Below are 19,132 nucleotides of genomic sequence, written 5' to 3' on the forward strand. Positions count from 1 at the left end.
CACCCACAATGCTTTAAAAAATTAATCTGGAACCAGATAGCAATAAAATTTATCATCTCTCTTAAAGTAGTTTCATAGAGAAATCCATAGGTGGTTCAAAATAGGTGAAAAGGTACTGATTGAACATTAAATAACTGCATTGTGGGTTAAACCAAAAGGGCCCCAATCTCTAAATTCATCTCTGTAGTGGCCAGAACAAATCTTAGAGAAAGGAATATGAAAGAGGAAATTATTTGATCTTTCTCCTGACATGTTCCCCAATCTCTGCAAAGCAGTTTAAAGATTTCCTCACTTGGAAGCTGCACTGGCTGCTGTGCTCCACAGCCACCAATCCTCCAGGAATTTAATCCCTTAAGATTCATTTATGGCCTTGGCTTCAGCAGCACTCTGTGAAAATGAGCTCTACAAGCTGGAACACACAGGAGCTCTTCCCTGCTTCCTCCTGTTCTCCCCTTGCTGCTGGATCCCTCCATTACTGGGTCTCCTGTGTCCTTTGAGATACAGGGATTGCTCCCAAGACTGGGAGCTCTTTGCTCCTCAGCCATCCTGTCCAACTCCCAGTCTCCCATGCTCTTAGACAAACATTTACCATGGAAAAAGCCAGTTCCTAGAGTGAGACCCCATCCCCCCAAACCCCTGGCCCCAGAGCCCCCTCTCAGTTACCTCCACCACAGCAAAGCCCTTGATGGGCCGTGCCAGCAGCGGCTGATTGTCCAGAGATGTCACCGTGTACATGGAGCCCACGTCCGACACCGACGCCGTCTCCACGTTGTCCAGGGGCTCCCCGAGGCTGCCCAGGCTGCCCAGGCTGCCGGTGCTGCAGTGGGACAGATCCAAACTCTCCTGGCTGGACACCACGTGGGGCTGCTCCAGCAATCCGGGTGGGATGGGCAGCTCCAGCCCTGCCTGGAACTGGTCCCCAGAGATGTCGCTGACGGTGCGGGACAAGCCCTGGGAGCTGCACAGGGAGGCCTGGCTGGTGGAGGCCGAGGCGCTGACGCTCATGGCGGGGGTGACGCTGCTCGAGCTGCTGATGTCCAAACTGTCGGCGCTGCTGGAAACCGTCGGCTTCTCCAGCTCCGTCCTGCACTCTCCTCCTTCCGCTTTGTCCTTGGTTTTTTTGGGATCCTCCTCCTGCAGAGGGATGTAGATCTCATCCTTGAAGACGCCCCCGTGGGCGTTGCAGGCTTTCCTGATGGCGTTCCTGACGGTGCCCTCCTCCAGGTGCGTGGGGATGCCCGAGATGACGAGCAGGCGGCTGTGGGCAGTGGGGCCCACCAGGGCCTGGCAGGCGTCTGCCACGGCGTCGTTGGTCACGCCCAGCCCCTGGGGGTCCTTCTTGGTCAGGTGCCTGAGGATGATCAGCAGGGTCAGAGCTCTGTGGAACCACAGCATGTCCTCAGGCTTGCTGCCCCCAATGCTGAGGAGCGCTGCATCTGTCTCAGCTGCCCTGGATGAAGCTCTTTTCCCTGAAGATGAGGTTTTTTCCCGCTTCATTTTGACTTTTTTCCTCTTGGACAGCAAGCTTGGGCTCTGAGGTGTTTGCCCTGGGGAAGATGAGGATGAGGAGGAGGAGTCACTGAGATTTGGGGCGCTGGTGGATGAGATCACATTGGCTGTCACGCTCATGTTGATGGGCAAGGTGACTTCTGCCACAGCCAGGCACACTTCCATCAGGGCATGGAAGTAGGTGGAGAATCTGCCCTGGTCGGCCCCTCCAACCCCAGAGCCACCACAGGCATTGCCAGACACCCAGTTCTGCGTTTCCTCATCGTAGAGCTTGTGCAGCTCTGACTGCAGGGCCATGAGCATGGCCAGGCAGGGGTTCAGCTGCAGGGCAATGGATGAGGACAACCCTGCTGGATTCTTCTTCTGCTCCAGGTTGTGGATTTTGCGAAGCAGCTCGGCCAGGAGGTGAAAGATCAATTCCTTCACGCATGCTGCCATGTCAGTTGTCCAGAGGAAGTTCCCTGAAGGGAGGAAGGCAAGGCATGGCAGTCAGCAGTGTTTAACTCTTAGCAGAAAGTAACATTTGAAAAAGCGAATTTCAACGTCATGGCAGCAATAAGAAAGACAGGAAGGTTATTCCAAGAACTGCAAATCAACAGAAAATTTCTGGAGGTTGAAGAAAATTTCATTACAGTGGAAGAGCTCAGAAAATTTTAACTGTAGTTTTTGTTTCCTAAGCCCTCCACCTGAGCCAGCACATTATGAGTGCTCATTACTAAGGAAATACTCCATTCTCACCTAAAAATTCCACTACTTGCAAGAGAACTGAGGCAGGAATAGTATCCAGTTCATCTTCAGATTTTCCATCCCCATCTTCCAATTTCCAGGTTAAGAGCTGTTCTGTGAATGCCATTGCCAGGGGGAATTCCAGGGGGAGGGAATGCAAGACCAGTACAGCTCCAGGAGGAGGAGACACTCCTAAGCAAAAGGTCCAAGAAAATCCTTATCATGATTCTGAGCATTGATAAAGTCAAAGTAATAACATTTAGAATTTTTTCAAGGCCAAGCTTCTGTTAAGTGAGAATTTTCTCTGCAGCACCTTGTAAAAAACAAATACGAATTGAGTTTCTCTATATTGATAAGTTAATATAATCTGTAATTAGAAATGTACAGAGAACATTTTATTCACATAAAGAAAGAGAATAATTTTGAGCCTGAATGTATCTAAATATACAAAAAGAACTTCCCCCAAAATAATTTATTTCTGTTTGATTTAACATTTATTAAACATTAAAAACATTTATTTCTGTTTCTACTGAAAAAAATCAGCAGAAGAACTTTAGGATGTCCAAGGGGAAGTTTTAAGAACTCATGCACCCAGTCACCTTCACTGCTCTAAATCTCACTGGGCAAGAGTAAAAAGAAGATTAATGATTCTTCTTGCTGGAGTGACCTAAGTATTGCTACACTGCATTACTCTGTGGATAAGAGGGTCCTACAAACACCTAAAAAAGCAATAAAATTTATTCTCCATCTGAAACAGCTCCTCAAACACCAACACTGCAGAATTTAGTGTTTTGAATAAAATATTTCAAATACATTGCTGGGTGAATTTCTGGAATATAAAAATCAGAATCAGATGGTTGTCAAGGGTTGTAAAACCAGGTTTTTTTGGTTCCTTGTACAAAGATCCTGTCCTATCTGCTGCTAGGACGGCGACCACATGGGGAGGTGTAATGAACCTGCTGTGAGCCCTGAGAGCACAGTGAGGGCTCATCCCTGGGGCAGGGGCTGTGCTCACCCAGCTTGATGTGCACCCTGATGCTGTGGTGTGTTCTTAAGTTTGTTAGTTTACTCTCCCCATTTTCTGTATTAAATGGTTTCTTCCTTTCCCAGGACTTTGTCAGTTAGGTTGCTATAGAAATGAAACTGCTCCTCCCCTGGTTTCTCTTATAAAGTGAAAGTTGTTTCCTCCTTGGGCTCAGTCAATCACTCCTTCTCTCCTCCCAGGTTTCGAGAATTTTCTTTTCTCTGGGAGTTATAGTTGGCTGTAGCCCCGGAGCCCCTCCTATGATTTATAACAGTTGGTTACTTTGGTATATCAGTTATGTTTCGTACCTCCAAATATGTATTTCTATTGGATAGCCGGGTTTCCCTGCCTTCTTCCCCCCTTTTCCCTTAAAACCCTCTCCTGCCCCCTGTTCGGGGCCATTTGCTGGGTGTTTCCCCTCCTTGTTGGTTCTTCTGTAATAAACCCACAGTTTACCCCCAGCAAGTGGTCGCCTCCTAATTCGTCTCTCACCGCGCTGCTCCGAGCTATCCCCCAGCTCAGCCCGAGGCCAAGACGCCAAGGGGAGCTGGCTTCAGCTGCGCAGGGGCCCTGGCCTTCATCCCTCACCAGAGAGCCGGATTCCAGGGCCGTGGACGCCCCCGTGCACCCTGAGAGCAGAGCAAAGGCTCATCCCTGGGGCAGGGCTGTGCTCACCCAGTTTGATGTGCACCCTGAGAGCACAGCAAAGGCTCAGGGGCTGTGCTCACCCAGCTTCATGTGCACCCTGAGAGCACAGCAAAGGCTCATCCCTGGGGCAGGGGCTGTGCTCACCCAGTTGGATGTGCACCCTGAGAGCACAGTGAAGGCCCATCCCTGGGGCAGGGGCTGTGCTCACCCAGCTTGATGTGCACCCTGAGAGCACAGTGAAGGTTCATCCCTGGGGCAGGGGCTGTGCTCACCCAGTTTGATGTGCACCCTGAGAGCACAGTGAAGGCCCATCCCTGGGGCAGGGGCTGTGCTCACCCAGTTTGATGTGCACCCTGTCGGTGGGGGTGATGACAGCGGGGTACTGGTTGGTGGTGGGGGGCGGCGTGAGGCCGGTGTTGGTGGGGGAGGCGTCGCGGGGGTAGCACACGGCCTCGATCAGGTTCAGCTGCCCGTTCCTCTTCACCTTGTGCCCCAGCCCATAGACCAGCACCCGAGCCCAGGGGGCCTTGTACAGGGATGAGCTGGGGAAACAGCAGCACAGCTTGGTTAGGCTGGAAGCAGCTGGAAAATATCCCAGAAAACTGAAACAAAATAAATAACTGCACCCCCAGGTGCACCCTCAGCCCCCAGCCTTGCCCCTCTCCATGACTCACTCTTTTCTGAACCCAGACTGACTTTCCTTGCAGGACACAATCACAAAGGCAGCCCCAGGAAAATTCACATCCATGTTGACCTTGGATTCAGAAATTGGGAATTCTTCAGCGGGAAATTGTTCTGGTGCTGCCTGTAACGGGACAGTTCATCATGAGAGACCCCAAACAGCAGCAAACCTCCTCCCTCTTCTTTATTTACAGAGTGCTCCATACACTCTATAAATAAAGAAATACAGACAATGTATTTAATTAATTACAAATTATGACACAGTGGGAGGCCAATTCATTTTAATTCAACCCAGAGCATTGCTACTGTTTTCATTGCTTCTGTTTTCAGTGTGCCCACTACAAGCAGGATAACAGAACCCACCCATAGAAACAATTCCCTGTGAGGGACAGCATCATGGAAATTCCAACCTCACAGAGAACAAGGGCTCCTGAGAAGGGAACTCATGAAATGTGAGTATTTCACCTGCAGGAAGGAGCAGATCTGCTTGGTGAGGTCCAGCAGACTCTCCTCTCCCTGGTGCAGTGTCCGAGTGATGGCCACGGTGAGCCACTCCCTGATGGCCTGCGAGTTGCCCTGGTAGAAGAGGTCTGTGGCAGCACAGGTCTGGGAATGGATGCAGTGCTGCAGGGACTGGGCCAGCAGAATGGAGCTTGAGCTGATGGTTCCATCTGGAATAACAAGGAAAACAGCACAAATTTAAAGATCACACCAACAGTTTGCATAGCCTAGGAAACAAAAGCTGCAAAATACTTGGGAGATTCTAAATCTCTGTTTTCAAGTGGAAAATTTCCTTGTCTAAAACTCAGCAGGAGAAAGGGCCCACCCAGGCCCTGCCCTGTGGCTGGGAGGGCCCCTCCATGCCAGCTGTGCCCCTCAGCAGCCTCAGCCCAGCCCCTGGTGAGGGCAAACACAGAGCTGTGGGATCACCCCAGCTCATTCTCAACACCATCATTATTAGCCAGCTAATAAACACCAAATCCATTAATTTTTTTGTCTCCAGAAAAATACTGTACCAAAGAGGAGCTGGGACAAAACCAAGTGTTTACCAGGAAGGGGTGGTGCAAGCAGCTGGTTGGAGAGCAGCTGCAGGTGCTCCAGGGTGATGTCCCTGATGGCAGGAATGTGGAACAGCCGGGTGAACATGTGGGGAGATTTGGGAGCAAAAATATTGAGCAGAGCCATGCGACAGTAGAGCTTGGCCAGGGCAGCTTCACTCCTCAACAGCTCCCTAGGGAACACAAACATTAATTCTATTAATTCCTTAACGTTAAATCCAACCATGAAAATAAAATTCAGAACTTTGTTTGCTTAGAACAAAGCTGTAGCAAGTAACTGTACTTCAGGAAATGCTCTTCAGCTAATTGAAATTGAGGTAATAATTGTAACTACATCTCTTTTTTCACCTGTGAATTTGGATGTTGGTGTTATCCAGGGTGACCAATCCGTTGGTGGCAGTCCTCCTGTACCCTGCAGGCGGCCTTTCCAACATGTCAATGGGATACCAGTACCTCACCAGGACCCCCTCACTCCTCAGGTAGGTCTCCACTTGGACCAGTTCATTCACCTGCAGCACCAAACCCAGCACTGTCAGTAACACAAGAATTAAACCCCATTTTTCCTTCCAAGAGAGCCCCAGCCCAGCATCCTGAGCAGGTTTTGCTCCCAGCTGTGTGATGCTGATCACTAAAAGCCCTCCCAGAGTGTCTTTACTCACCGAGTCCACATCCAGGACAACGCCATGAAGACCAAATGTCTTCAGCATGCCCCGAATGGCAAACTTGGGCAGAGCTGTTCCCACAGCACTGCTGGTGACGTTGTTGCTGTCGGGAGAGCGAGTCACCACGGTGAGACCTGGCACAAAGGGACACCGCTGTGAAGGTGTTTCCTCAGGTGACAATGAGACCCCAAAAACCCCTGAGCTTTTCCTTACCCCTCAGGATCTGCTGTGCTGCCCTTACCTTTCCGTACTTTATCAATCGTGAATTTGTTCGCTTCATCTTTGATATCCTCGATGGTGGGAAGGTACAGATCCCTTGGGATGCCTCCATTTTCCTCATACAGGAATTCCACAGTTTGCCTTGCTATATCAACCATTCCTGAAAGACAGGAGGCAGTGCAAATTATTTCCCTCAGCCACCTGAAATAAGTTCTTATTAATACCCCAAGCAAGTGAGTTTTCCAAGTACTTAAATACTCTCAGTCAGGCTGAAGGATGGAAATTGGGAATTTTCCTGAGGAAGCTTTTCCTGAGCTTCTCATGGGGGCTCAGAATTCCAAGCTTGCTCTGATTGTGACTTTCCCACAAACACATTGTCCTGCCAGAGCTGAATTCTACAAAACTCCCAAATCTCTCCTTATTATTACTTAAACCTAGAAAGTTTTGCCTTGATAGTCACAGACAGCACAGATATAGCTTCTTCCCAAGCTATTATTCCAGAATGTTTCTGTATCCACATCACAACAAATTCTGTCACTATTTCTGAAACCATTTTCTCTATTTAAATAGTCAAACACAGTAAAAGTGTTAAAGAGAAAGCATGAGCACAAACCAAATTCTAAGCACTGGAAGAAACCAGCAAGCGATTTTTTTTTAAGTTTTCCAGCCCTGGATACAGTAAAATATGAAAGAAACACAGCTGCTCTCTCAGACTTGCTGCACATCACAGAAAACATGCATGGAAATAAATACAGACCTAACTGTAAAGCTCCTTTAATCTGATCCAGCCCAGACTTCCTCTCAGCCTCATTACGGAATCTTCTCCTAATTGTAGGGAAAACCTTGGTTTCCCAGGCTTTGACCAAGAGGGCATAGTGATCCTCCTACAAAGACAAAAGTGTTTTAGAACACCAAAAAGTGATTCGTTATCAGCAGTTATATTTTATAAGGGAAGTAAGAAGAACTCTTGTGTGGCCAAATTTCAAAATCTAAATGACAAGATCTGGTTTTAGGCTGTAAGTTAGAGGAGGCAGTTTGCTCCATTCCTCACCCTGGGAATATCATCGTCATCATCATCATCACTTTCATCATCTGCAATGGGAGGGGGGTGAGGATCAGGGCCTGAGGTGATGAAGTTCTCATAGCTCAGCTCCATTTTATAGTGGCAGGATGTGTCGCTGTCATACTCTGCAAGGCACAGACAGAAATAATGAGATGCTAATGTATGCAAAGACATCCCATGAAATTGGAGATACACAGCACTCCACGCTCTCCAATCAGGGGGCGGGAATGCAATTCCTTCTGACACAGCATAACCAATTGGCTGATCCAATCCACCATGACATCCTATTGTATCCCAAGCCTTAATGAGATCATTTCTCATTGAAGCTGCGTTAATTACGAATAATTTGTGTATTCACATAGAGGCAGACCAAAGAAGATGTTCTAATTGCCTTGTCTAAAATCAGATAAACACAGCTTTGACTTGTGGCACTGCCCCACCTAAACAAGCACTACCTAAGGCCTAAAGACTGCAGCCAGGCTGGGTTTAAATCCCATTTCCTCGCTTGGCATTTCTGCTGGGAGGGCTTTAAAGGAGCGAATGTCACTTTACGTTGCTGAGCCGTGGCCACGGCGGCGATCCTGCAGGGTGGCCCGTGGGTGCCAGGGTCCGAGGCGATGCTGGTGCCAGCGTCATTGTCACTGTCAGAGGCCATGGCAAAGGGCAAGGCCTCGAAGTTGGCACTGATCTCCTCAGCCAGGTCCAGGCACAGGTCGGCGGCGTTGCGGTGGGCCTGGCCCTCGGCGTAGGCGAACGGCCGCGAGCCGAAGTTCGCCCGCACCTTGGTGTTCTGCAAAAGGAGGCAGGGAAGCTCTGAGATCCTGCTCTGAGCCAGCACTCTGCCCCAGGCAGGAGCTGATCACACCTCCCTGCCACCAGGATGCCCAGCTGGCACTCTGGGAAAGCTTCAAGCTGCTAAAGACACTTTGAACCTGGGTGCTTTGAAGCAAGGCCACGGCTGGCCAGGAATGCTGAGAGAGGAGCTGCTGGCATGGCACAAGGCATCTGCCAGGCCAGCTGCACACTGCTGGGCTAATGGGCAGGGAAAACCAAAATAATGACACAACACATGCACCTGGGAGGCTTAATGAATGCCTCAACCTAGCCAAGAAAGGGAAAAAAAATCAATTTGCTTTTCTACAGAGCAGGTTCAATATTTTCTATCATGTTTTTAGTATTTCTGAATATTCTGAAAGTATATTAAGGGACATGTTTCTGTTACACACTTGCCTTTTTCTGAATGTGCACAACTGGCCACATTCCACCAGACACATCCTCCAGGTAGGGCACAAGTCTCTGCCCACAATAGGTAAAATAAACTCTGCCCTTTGCTGGCTGTCCTGGAGGAGGGGGAGTTCCTTCTGTTCTTTCCCATCCAATTCCTGCTACATCACCTGGAGAAAAATAGTCATAAAAAGGATTTAATCAGTTTTCTCACCCAGCATTTCCCTGACATTCAGAGGACTTTCTGATGGAGCAGATAAGGATTTTAGCCAGGCTTTTACATACCAGGGGAAAGAGTCACATCCAGTCTGACACTCTTCCACTGCAGCAGGCTGGAGCCATTGTAATGCACTGCTCTCCCATTGCTGAGGGGCAATAAGGACACAGTGAGACAGAGCAGGATCAGCACCCACCAAAGCTGTGATACTCAAAAGGCAACTCAACCCTCCTGATTTTGCAAAGATATTCCAGCATTCAATTAAAAATATGTATTGCCCTCCCCAGCCTGCTGACAAATGTACTGAATGTGGATTTTCATGTGCATCTCCAACCTACTTGTGGAAGAGGCAGGTGCCCACTGGGTTTGTCCAAGCCCCATCCCGTTTTTCTGCCTCTGTGGCAAATCCAAAGGAAACTATTGGCCCAGTGTCATCATCTGTGTCTCCATAGGAAACCACTTCAATTTCCCAGTAGAATGATGGTGCCTAGAAATAAAAATAATAGCATATTTTAAAAAGTTGTTTACAAAACAGAGTTTAAAGAAGCAATGTTCTTGCTTTTCCTTTTCACGCCCTGTTGGATATTCAATGACAAAGTGCTGGGGAGCTGTGAGGTCTCACCTGTACTGGCACTGGGGAGGTGGCATAGATAAAGGTGCCCCGAGGAAGGCCCCCACCTGCACTGGGATCAGCCAGGAAGGTCACAGCAGTGAGGTGTGAGGAGAACATGCAGGCTCTCACTGGGGGGAACACCCTGGACGGGCTCCACGTGATTTCTTTGGGCTGCAGACACAACAGAGCAGTTTATTCTACAACCACAATTCAAGCCACCCACTAAAACACAACCAACACAGTCTGAGGGGCACATTTCATACAACCCCAACAAACCACATCCCAATAGAGAAATTCCCATGAAATATTTCAGGAATGCAGCAGCAGAGGGCTCTGTGCTCACCTGTCTCCTGTCTGCCTGCAGGGGAGGAGGAGGAGGCCGAGCACAGTCGCGGTACAACATCCGTAACCTCTCACACTGCATCTCCACAACCACCAGCCTCTCCCCTGCAACAACAACCCACAGCAGGCATCAGCCTCCAGCTGCTTCCTCCAGCCCAACAGAGCAATCTTAATTCAGAAATAAATATGGTGTTTGCACTGTTTGATCAGCCTTACTCACCTAAACAAAATTAAGGGTAAAATGTAACATATGCAAGTATTTTCTCATGCTTGATTTACATTTGGTCTGCAAAGACACTGTTATGTTAATTAAGATATAAAGGTCATTTTAGTGAGCAAGTTTATGGCCCAGCAAAAGCAGGAAAACAAAAAGAATTATATCTACTATCACAAAAATCAGTCCTTGCTCTCTGACACCTAAATCCCTTGGCAAAGACACTGTTATGTTCATTATGACACTGTTATGTTAAGACATTGTTATGTTCATTAAGATATAAAGTTCATTTTAATGAGCAAGTTTATGGCCCAGCAAAAGCAGGAAAACAAAAAAAATTATATCTACTATCACAAAAATCAGTCCTTGCTCTCTGACACCTAAATCCCTTGGCTCCCACCCTTCACTTCAGCCACTTTTTCTCTGGCATGTTCCTAGAAACTTGCCCCTGAACTAAGATTTCTGCTGGGCCCAGTGCTTCTCCTTAAACAAGGAGAGTCCAAGGATCAGGAATGTAACAAAGCATTGCAAAAATCAGCAAAAGGTCATAAAAACAAAACATAAAAATGATCATGCCAAGGAAGGCAGAGTAGGATATGCTGGAAGCAAGGCAAGTGGAGAGTGCAGAAGAAAACCAGGACTTGCTGCTTTGATACACAGAATAATCTTGTTCTGGCCTAAATGAATGCCTGATGTTTAGTGATTTAGGCTGATTATTAGCTGCTCTTCCATCAGCAGCTCTGCAGCTGTGACAACACACTCTGTCCTGTGCCAGCTCCTGAACTCTGGGTAGCTGGAGGAGAAAACACTGAAATGATTTAAAAGCTGCTCTGACCTGAATATGCCAAGAAGGTGTTGGCTACATACCAGGGCTGCACTCCTGGGCCACCAAATTCAGAACTTCCACAGCAGCTGGGCACTGTTGAATGAATTCTTCACAGAATGAGCTGTCTTCCAACAGCTGAGCCATCACCAGGCATGCTCTGAACAGAAAAACAATACATTTCAAGTGTTACAAAGTGTGTGGAATTCAAAGCTGGCATTACAGCAGTGAATTCAAGGGTGGTTTAAGGGTGGTCTTAACCCTGGTTTAAGCTGGACCCTCCCCAAAGGCAGCTTTTCCCTGCTTTATAAATGGATTTATTGAGGCATTTGCTCAGTGTGTTGTAGGGACTCCCATGAACAACACCCAGACACTAAAAGGGAGCAAAGAGAAATTTGTGCAGCCCCAGAGGAAGGGCACAAGAACTCATGCAATTCCCTGGGATGTTTCCCCAGGACCCACCTGGTTCTTATTTCAGCAAGGAGCCGGACCACTGCCATTACTGGGGTTGAGCCATCTCCTGTTGCAGGAAGTGAGGTGTGAATAGAGAGACTTCCCTCCTGAGGGAGCAACATGGACTGGACTGCCTGTACTACCTTCTCAGTAATGGACAGTTTATGAAGAGGCAATGCCTGATGGTGGGGGGGCACGGTAAAAAGTTAAATTCAAGTAGTTAGTTTCTAAGAAATGAGGGTGTTTTATTACCTGGAGTTAATTCTTATATTTTACTATCACAAAATCAGCAGCAAACACCAATAAAAGAAAAATAAACAAACCCCAAACCAAGCCAGAAATTACCAAAAAAAACCTCCCACCCAACATGCAACAGAATATCTTTAAGCACAAAAGATGAATATTTATGTTACTTGAATGAGAACTTTAACATATTGTTAACATATGCTTTAAAAAAATAAGGCAAACATTACAAATCATTTATAAGCAAAGATGAAACACTTTTTTTTTTTTACGTGCTGCAGATTAATAGTCAGTATGCTGCGACAGAAATAAAGCAAGAATTGAGATTATACTGAATATTGGATGTTTAAAACTGCCATACCTCAGATCTTGGAACACAGAGCCTAGACAATGGAATAGTTAAAGTGTCTGATGCCTGGGAGGTCTTTCTAGTGTCTATAGTGGTGGGTGGGAATTTGACCGTGGCTATACCTTCTTGCTCATTAATAGATGCCACAACTCCAATGCTTCCTGCTATTCCTTTGCCTAAAACCTACAAGCAAAGAAGAGCTGCATGAGATTGAAGGTGTTACAGCCAGGAATCAGCGTCTGACACCACACACCAACTGCACACAAAAGCACAGGGGGGTGTTTCAGGAAACAAAGCTCCACAAGCTGCTGTTCCACAAGCACATCCCAGCGCAGGGAAAACCTCAGGAGAGCAGCAATTCTCATCTAGGATATCAAATATGAGCAGTGCTGAATTACCTGAACTTCAGAACCTATTTTAATTGTCTCCTTAAAGCCACCCAGAGCACACAGGGCAGCCACTGCCTGCCGAGCAATCCTTTGAAGTTTAGCCAGCTTCCTTCCACTGCTACTCCCGTTCTCCAAAATGCTCTCTGCATATTTCCCAAGCTGTGGAATGTACATCAGAGCCCGAGACAGAACCTGAAGACAGAAGCAAAAATACCAGGGAACGACTTCAAAGCACAATTCCAACAAAAACCAATGCCCCAAGCCTCCAGCCCACACAGTCTCAGCAGAATTAGTTTTGTTCTCCAAGAGAATTATGTAACTCAGAATATTCCAAGTTCTCTGAAGTGTGAGCACCATCAAAGCCTTGACCATTCCTCGGTAACTTTTAGGATAAAACACAATCTTGGCAAAAGTTTTTGCTGAGGATTTCACCTAAGGAATAGATTAGGTGCTGCAGGATTCAGAGGAGCATAATATCAATGTGTTTTTTTCCAGCCAAAATTGGTACCCTCAGAGGCCACAGCCAAGACAAAATAACCTGACAGAGGCAAGGGAACTCCCCAACAAACAGCATTAATTCCTGAAAAGAATGACAGCACATTATCTAATGATGGGTAAATTTTGAGTGTTTGTCCCACCCTGAGACAGCTGAGAAAGGGCTGGGTCTGTCCAGCCCCACGCCCTGGTGTTGAAATCAGAAAGGAGCAGCTCAGGCCTTGCTAATCATCAGATTCTCTAACTACTCAACCCCCAGTGAGGAATGTGCCACTCGTGGCTGTGTTTGCTCACCTTTTCAGCAGTTGTTGTCCAGATCTGGGCTGCGTTGGACTCTGGGGCCATGAGCAGGCTGTGCAGCAGGGCAATCACCTCTGCTGCCATGCTGTTGGCAACGTGCCCGCTGATGAACGGCCTCACCGGGTCCGTCCTGCCACGAGACAAAGGCAAACTGAATTCAGTTCAAAACCACTCAATGAAAAGAAGCTTCAGGTGTCAACAAAATATACCCAAAAACAAAGAAATAGGGATGTTTATGAACAGCTAGATTGTCTTTGGGAGCACTTAAATGAGCCTTGCTTGGTCTTATCCTATGCAAGCTGTTCCAGCTCCAGAGCTCAGTCCCCAAGGGGACTGGGTGCCAGAAGCCAGCTCGCTCTCAGACCAAGGCCGCGGGTCAGCCCTAGCAAGCAGGGAAAGTTCAGCTCTTAGTGATCAGGCAGCTCTTGTGATTTCAGCTTTGCTTGCTGGGTAGCTTTTCCCTTGGCCTAAGGCTCCAGCAGATGGCAGGGAGAGGAGAAGCAGAAGACGCTGGCTGTTCCACGAGTGTGGCTTTATTGCAGGGTCTGTGAAGGGTCTCAGCTCTTCTTCTTCCCAGTTAGCAGGGGTACAGGATGCTACTTTTATACCCTTGGCCTGGATCCAATCCTGACCAATGGCAAAGGTGTTAGAGTGACCATAAGTGACCAATGGTAGGGTTAACACAATATTGCCTTCCATGGCTATAGGGATAAGGTACAAGGCGGATGTCCCTGGAGACAGGAAACTTCTTTGCCGCTGTGTCAGCATTCTATTCTCCAAGGGGCCCTGGCTAAACCTAAGGGGTTTACTACAGAGCACTACAAATATTGGTGGAGAGAAAAGCAGAATGCAGGCTAAGGGATTTACCTGGCGAGCTCTGAATTCCTCTCCCTGCAAATGGAAGTTTGTGCAGTCTTCTTTTTGTCCCCAGAGGATAAACCACTGGTGCTCTCTGGATTGACAGTCTCTATGGGCGGCCCCACGCTCACTATCAGCCCAGACTGGGCCCACTTGGTTGCCTTTCTAAGAGCTGCAACAGCTTCTTCTGTGATGACTTCACAGCAGCCACTCTGCAAAGGAAATTGCCATGGAAAGCAGATGTCAGATCTGTTTGGTCACTCTGCTCATGTGCAAGTGCTGGGAACACAGCAAAACCCCCTCCTCAGTGTGTTAGTCATAGACAGGCGCTGTCTCTTGCTTTTTATCATCTACAGAGAGATCAGGGCTAAATTCACTGCCTTTAACATTCCATTCTTAAATTACCAGTTCCATTTCTCTGATCAAAAAGCCACCAATGAGTATTTCTGGTGCAAAAACTCAAGAACACCTCTGGAAATAGACATGAAATTTTAATTCAAGTGTGTGGCTTATAATTTGCATTACCAATGTGCATTAAGCACTTGAGAAAAGAGAATATCAAAGGGGCTCAAACCTGACCTACAATGGCTGCAGGAAGCATCAGCTGAAATTCTTTTTCATCATTTGATCTGTATTTACAGAAATAAATGATGAATAAAACAACATTTTTAACACCAGTAAAACCCAAGAATTCTGCCTGGCCACTAATTTTGAGGATGTTGAGCAATTCTTTGGTTATTTCTCCTCTTACTTTTGTCATGTCCCGATCCATCTTCACCACCTTCTCCATGTTGGCTCCAGTTCCCAGCCGGAATGGGCGACCTTCTGAGCTACTGCAGGAGGGGAAACAAAACACAGGAGCTTTGTTCTGACTGCTGGAAATCACAGCTGAGCTCCAATTCCATGTATTATGGGTGGTCTGAAAGGATTTGAAACCACCTGTGCAGCTGAATGCTCAACAGCAAGAGAAATACGAGGCAGTTAAGGACATTCCCCATTTACAGAGGGAATTTATTCCTACTGAATGCAGTTATTCAAAGCAATTAACCCTTCCTCCCTCAGGAAGAAGCCTCATGAAATGGTTTTTATTGATCACAAATGCCCAGGGCTCTGAGTTCACTTTTCCTTTGTACCTTTTAGTGGAATTTTTAGAGTTATGGATTCAGAACCAGCTTAGGGAGAGGGGGAAGATGGAACAAATAACACAAAATGCAGGAGGTGACAGCATTGGCATTCAGTGATCCCAACATCCAGGTGGGTGCTGAGAATACTAAAGAATCTTTAATAGCAAATTATTGTCCAGCTTATGCATTATTAAAGCAGTGCTTTTAAAGCCATTTTGCCTTGACAGTTCTATTTGTTAGTCCTACCCAGCCTGTCACAGCATAAACAAGATAAATGAAATTCCATCAGAAACACTGAGTCTGAGTAGCTAATTTTTCATGAGATTGTTTTCAGACAGATGAAGATGCTCCCATGTCCCTTTGCATTATCTTATGGCTTTGCCAGTAAACACAACACACTGGGCAGACACTTTGCTTTCCCATTTACTCTCATATCTAGGATGTCTTTTTCTGCAGCTGCAGCACTGGAAAAAAGGAGAAGATAAAGGGAATTGGCAAAATTGTTTCTAATTCCAATCCAGTGAGCTGAGATTACCTTAGTAAAGGCTGAAGGACTTCATGGGAGGACTGATCTTCTCTTTTATGGATAAAAATAGAGAGTTTACCATCCACTGCCTCGCTTTCTTCTCCAGGATCTTTATCACCTTTTATGGAATTTTTTGGGCTGGCTTTTGCCAAGGTAGTATCTGGCTCAGAGGCAGTTGGAGAAAGGACTGTCTGGCAGCCTTGAAGCAGAGAGGAAAAAAGAAAACAAAGAAACACAACCATGAATTTTCTTACCTTTGGAACTAATGCTGACACATCTGGGATGTGGCTGAAACATCCCTGAGCCCCACTTTGGTCTGAGGCAGATGGAAAGGCACAGGAATGTCCTGCTCTCAGAAATCCCCCCAGTGTTTGAGCTCTCTGTCAATACAAAAGCTCCTGGCACAGGGAGCCCAGAGAAGCTGTGGCTGCCCCTGGATCCCTGCAAGTGCCCAGGGCCAGGCTGGATGGGGTTTGGAGCAACCTGGGATGGTGGCAGGAGTGGAAGGGGGTGGATGGATGGGCTTTAAGCTCCCTTTCATCCCAAGATTCCATGGAACAGGATTCCCTTGGGCACAACCCCAAACAGCTGCTGGTACCTGGCACCACATAATCTGCCAGCTTTGCCAGCAGCAGGGAGGCAATCTTGGAGGCTGGGTCACTGGGATCGTCCTGCTCGCTGTTCAGAGAGGGCACTGAGTAACTCCAGGGAGGCAACTCCACGTTTCCACAGTCCTCCACACTCATGAGAGGCAGGGCAGCACGACACAGCTGCAGGATTATAAGCACCAGCTTTGGAGAAGGACGCTGATCCAAGAGAAGGGACAGAAGCTTGGACACACAGGCTGGCTGGCTCAGGATGGCTTTACCTATGTGACTCCTGAAAGGGAAAAGAATCTTGAAATCAAAACCAAGTTCATTTATTATTTACAAGATAGATTAAAAGCAATTTCAGTGTCTGACAAAACATCTTTAGCAATTCTTTCATAACTTGACAGCACTGATTAAACACTAAGAGTCAGTTTTAGAATGGTTAAAAAAAAATCCACAAAAGATCCCACAGAAAGAAAACACTCCAGAGGAAAGGCCTGGTACCTTGAGAGGTCATTCAGAAGGCTGAGGACATCCTGCAGTGCATCATTCCCTGCAGCCTGGTTGCCACAGCACTCAGTGGCTCTGGCCAGGTGGTTGGTGAGGAGGCTGGAGACCTGCCTGGCCAGCCCCGAGTGAACAGCATCTGTGGAACCCCCTTTGGAAAGGATGGGAGAATGCACAGCTGTAATCAACAAAAATCAATGTACACACCACAAAAATAACCCCTGACACACCCACCACTAGCCAACAGCCACGTGTAGGTTTAAGTGCTCCATGGGTGAATTCTACCACAGGAAAAATGCCAAATGATCATTGAATCTCCGGTTCTCTGATTATGTTCGGACAGAATCAAGTGGCAAAACTTGGAATTATTTCCATGAGGAGGAAAAAACGCAGAATTAAAAAACAACAAGAAGAAGAAAATCCACTGAATTTTGTATTCACTTAAGAATCCACAGAATGCCAAGTCGTGGTGAATGACTGCCCTACTTTAAATACATTTACACCCTCCTCAGACAGCTGTAACACACAGAGAAGATATTTCACAGCAGGAGATATTGCAGTGTCCCTACCTTCTTCCTTTTCCCACTCCACACAGCGGTTGGCCAGCACCTGGAAGGCAGCCCAGGCCATGGTGGCCACCTTCTGTTTCTTGGTCTGTTTTTCATTGGAGCTGGACTCTGTCTGGCTGCTCAGGCTGCAGAGCCGGTCCATGAGCTGCACCAGCCCACTGCGCACCAGACACTTCTCCTCACTCCTGCAGGGGAAATTCAGGCTGGAATGAAATTCTCCATCACAGTGGCAATGCAGAACTTGCTGTTAGCTCAGTAATTAATTAGTTCACTTGGCAAAAAATACAGTTCTGCCTCTCCCTTGTCCTCCTCAGACGGAATTGTGAGGGAATTTAACTGGATGTTCTCACATGCTCCTCATGATGAGGAAAGGGGATGTGTTTATAGTATTTAACACTTCTCCTTGAAGCAGAGCCTGCTAAGGCCAGGTGAGGATGTCCCCCATCCCCTCCCCAAGGCCTTGCCCACCTTGTGTAGGGAATGGTGCACAGGAGGCCGATGCTGTTGGCACAGGCGATGGGGTAGCGGGCACACAGGGACACCACCGATGTCATTGTCTCTCCAAAGGCCTCCTGGACCTGCTCCACCATCCCACCACAGGTCAGCTCTTCAATCCTGTTGAGGGTTAAATATTGGGAATTGAAGGCTTCAATTCACAGACTTCCAAATGTAGCTTTAAGAAAGTAATAATCAGTGCATGTTAAGAATTACTCAAGAGAGACTTGGAAGGCAAACTGCAAGTCACTCATTTTTCACAGGAAACATGAACAAGGGAGTGTGGTAGTTATAACTCAGTTGTGATTAAATCCCACTACAAACAAAATACAAAACATTTACTACATTTCAATGACAGTATCAGCTGAATCTACCACTAATACCTAAATAACATCAATTTAGAATTAAATCAAGAGAGAGGGACACCCTCCATACACACCTGGGTACATCAGCCCAGTATGAAAGGAAAGTTCACCTGCCGCTAAATAAAAGCATTTCTTAGAAGTTTCTGCCTTCTCACCCCACAAGAGTCAAAGCGTTTGCTGCAACCTTAGCTCTGCCAACTTGTGCCCTCACAGCTGCTCACTTCTGGTTTTCCCTTGTGCAAAGCAATTCATTCCTTTCCACAGAGGCCAAACCACAGAATTCTGGAGAAATGCACCCACCTTGGCCCTCCCTGGAGCACCATTGTGACCGGCCCCACCAGGTGGGTGACGCCCCCGACGCGCACGGCGGCCGTCAGCAGCTCCCTCATGTGCACCAGCGCCTGCTTCCTGGTGTTGCCGCGTCTCCAGCGGGTCTGGGCAGCCAGCAGGAAGCTGCTGCTGGACACCTGCGAGGGTTGGGAGGGGATTTTTGTTAGACACAAAGCATCTCCTGCTTATGAGCAAGCTAGAATTAGAAATAAAGTAACAACGTACGGCCTGGTCAGGGTTTGTCCCGATGAAGGCAAAGAGCTGTCCCAGCAGGACACTGTAGGTGGGTTTGTCCCTGCTGTCCTCGATGGCCAGGGACTGCAGCAGGGTGAAGGAGCTGCTCCTGTGGCTGGTGACGTGCCGGCGCCTGCGGGGGAACCGCAGGGTTAACCTGGCAGCAGGGAGCTGACCCAAGCACCACACACACTGCGATAAACGGGATCCAGTGATCACTGGGACATGGGAGGGGAGGGAAAGGGGAAAGGGAAGGGGGAAAGAAGGGGAAAGGAAAGAAGG

General features: G+C 47.6%; 1 protein-coding gene across 4 annotated transcripts in view; it reads right to left on the minus strand.

Moving 5' to 3' along the window:
• The window catches only part of HECTD4 (HECT domain E3 ubiquitin protein ligase 4), an 82,415-nt gene that overhangs the window by 16,116 nt on the left and 47,167 nt on the right, over nucleotides 1-19,132 (minus strand). For all 4 annotated transcript variants that reach the window (XM_074554638.1, XM_074554636.1, XM_074554637.1 and 1 more), the window contains exons 31-61: nucleotides 18,842-18,983; nucleotides 18,587-18,753; nucleotides 17,895-18,041; nucleotides 17,427-17,611; nucleotides 16,855-17,008; nucleotides 16,359-16,639; nucleotides 15,770-15,959; nucleotides 14,862-14,943; nucleotides 14,120-14,322; nucleotides 13,247-13,382; nucleotides 12,467-12,649; nucleotides 12,081-12,251; nucleotides 11,486-11,655; nucleotides 11,068-11,183; nucleotides 9,988-10,091; nucleotides 9,654-9,815; nucleotides 9,370-9,518; nucleotides 9,100-9,179; nucleotides 8,821-8,984; nucleotides 8,143-8,380; nucleotides 7,579-7,715; nucleotides 7,285-7,411; nucleotides 6,550-6,687; nucleotides 6,306-6,442; nucleotides 5,995-6,155; nucleotides 5,638-5,819; nucleotides 5,054-5,259; nucleotides 4,582-4,712; nucleotides 4,244-4,449; nucleotides 2,248-2,427; nucleotides 664-1,970 (exon numbers count right to left, since the gene is read on the minus strand). In XM_074554638.1, coding sequence (XP_074410739.1) covers nucleotides 664-1,970; nucleotides 2,248-2,427; nucleotides 4,244-4,449; nucleotides 4,582-4,712; nucleotides 5,054-5,259; nucleotides 5,638-5,819; nucleotides 5,995-6,155; nucleotides 6,306-6,442; nucleotides 6,550-6,687; nucleotides 7,285-7,411; nucleotides 7,579-7,715; nucleotides 8,143-8,380; nucleotides 8,821-8,984; nucleotides 9,100-9,179; nucleotides 9,370-9,518; nucleotides 9,654-9,815; nucleotides 9,988-10,091; nucleotides 11,068-11,183; nucleotides 11,486-11,655; nucleotides 12,081-12,251; nucleotides 12,467-12,649; nucleotides 13,247-13,382; nucleotides 14,120-14,322; nucleotides 14,862-14,943; nucleotides 15,770-15,959; nucleotides 16,359-16,639; nucleotides 16,855-17,008; nucleotides 17,427-17,611; nucleotides 17,895-18,041; nucleotides 18,587-18,753; nucleotides 18,842-18,983 — 6,136 coding nt within the window. The remainder of the gene's footprint in view (nucleotides 1-663; nucleotides 1,971-2,247; nucleotides 2,428-4,243; nucleotides 4,450-4,581; nucleotides 4,713-5,053; nucleotides 5,260-5,637; nucleotides 5,820-5,994; nucleotides 6,156-6,305; nucleotides 6,443-6,549; nucleotides 6,688-7,284; nucleotides 7,412-7,578; nucleotides 7,716-8,142; nucleotides 8,381-8,820; nucleotides 8,985-9,099; nucleotides 9,180-9,369; nucleotides 9,519-9,653; nucleotides 9,816-9,987; nucleotides 10,092-11,067; nucleotides 11,184-11,485; nucleotides 11,656-12,080; nucleotides 12,252-12,466; nucleotides 12,650-13,246; nucleotides 13,383-14,119; nucleotides 14,323-14,861; nucleotides 14,944-15,769; nucleotides 15,960-16,358; nucleotides 16,640-16,854; nucleotides 17,009-17,426; nucleotides 17,612-17,894; nucleotides 18,042-18,586; nucleotides 18,754-18,841; nucleotides 18,984-19,132) is intronic.

This window comes from Zonotrichia albicollis, chromosome 18 (assembly GCF_047830755.1).
Source record: "Zonotrichia albicollis isolate bZonAlb1 chromosome 18, bZonAlb1.hap1, whole genome shotgun sequence".
In the NCBI taxonomy this organism is placed as follows: domain Eukaryota; kingdom Metazoa; phylum Chordata; class Aves; order Passeriformes; family Passerellidae; genus Zonotrichia; species Zonotrichia albicollis.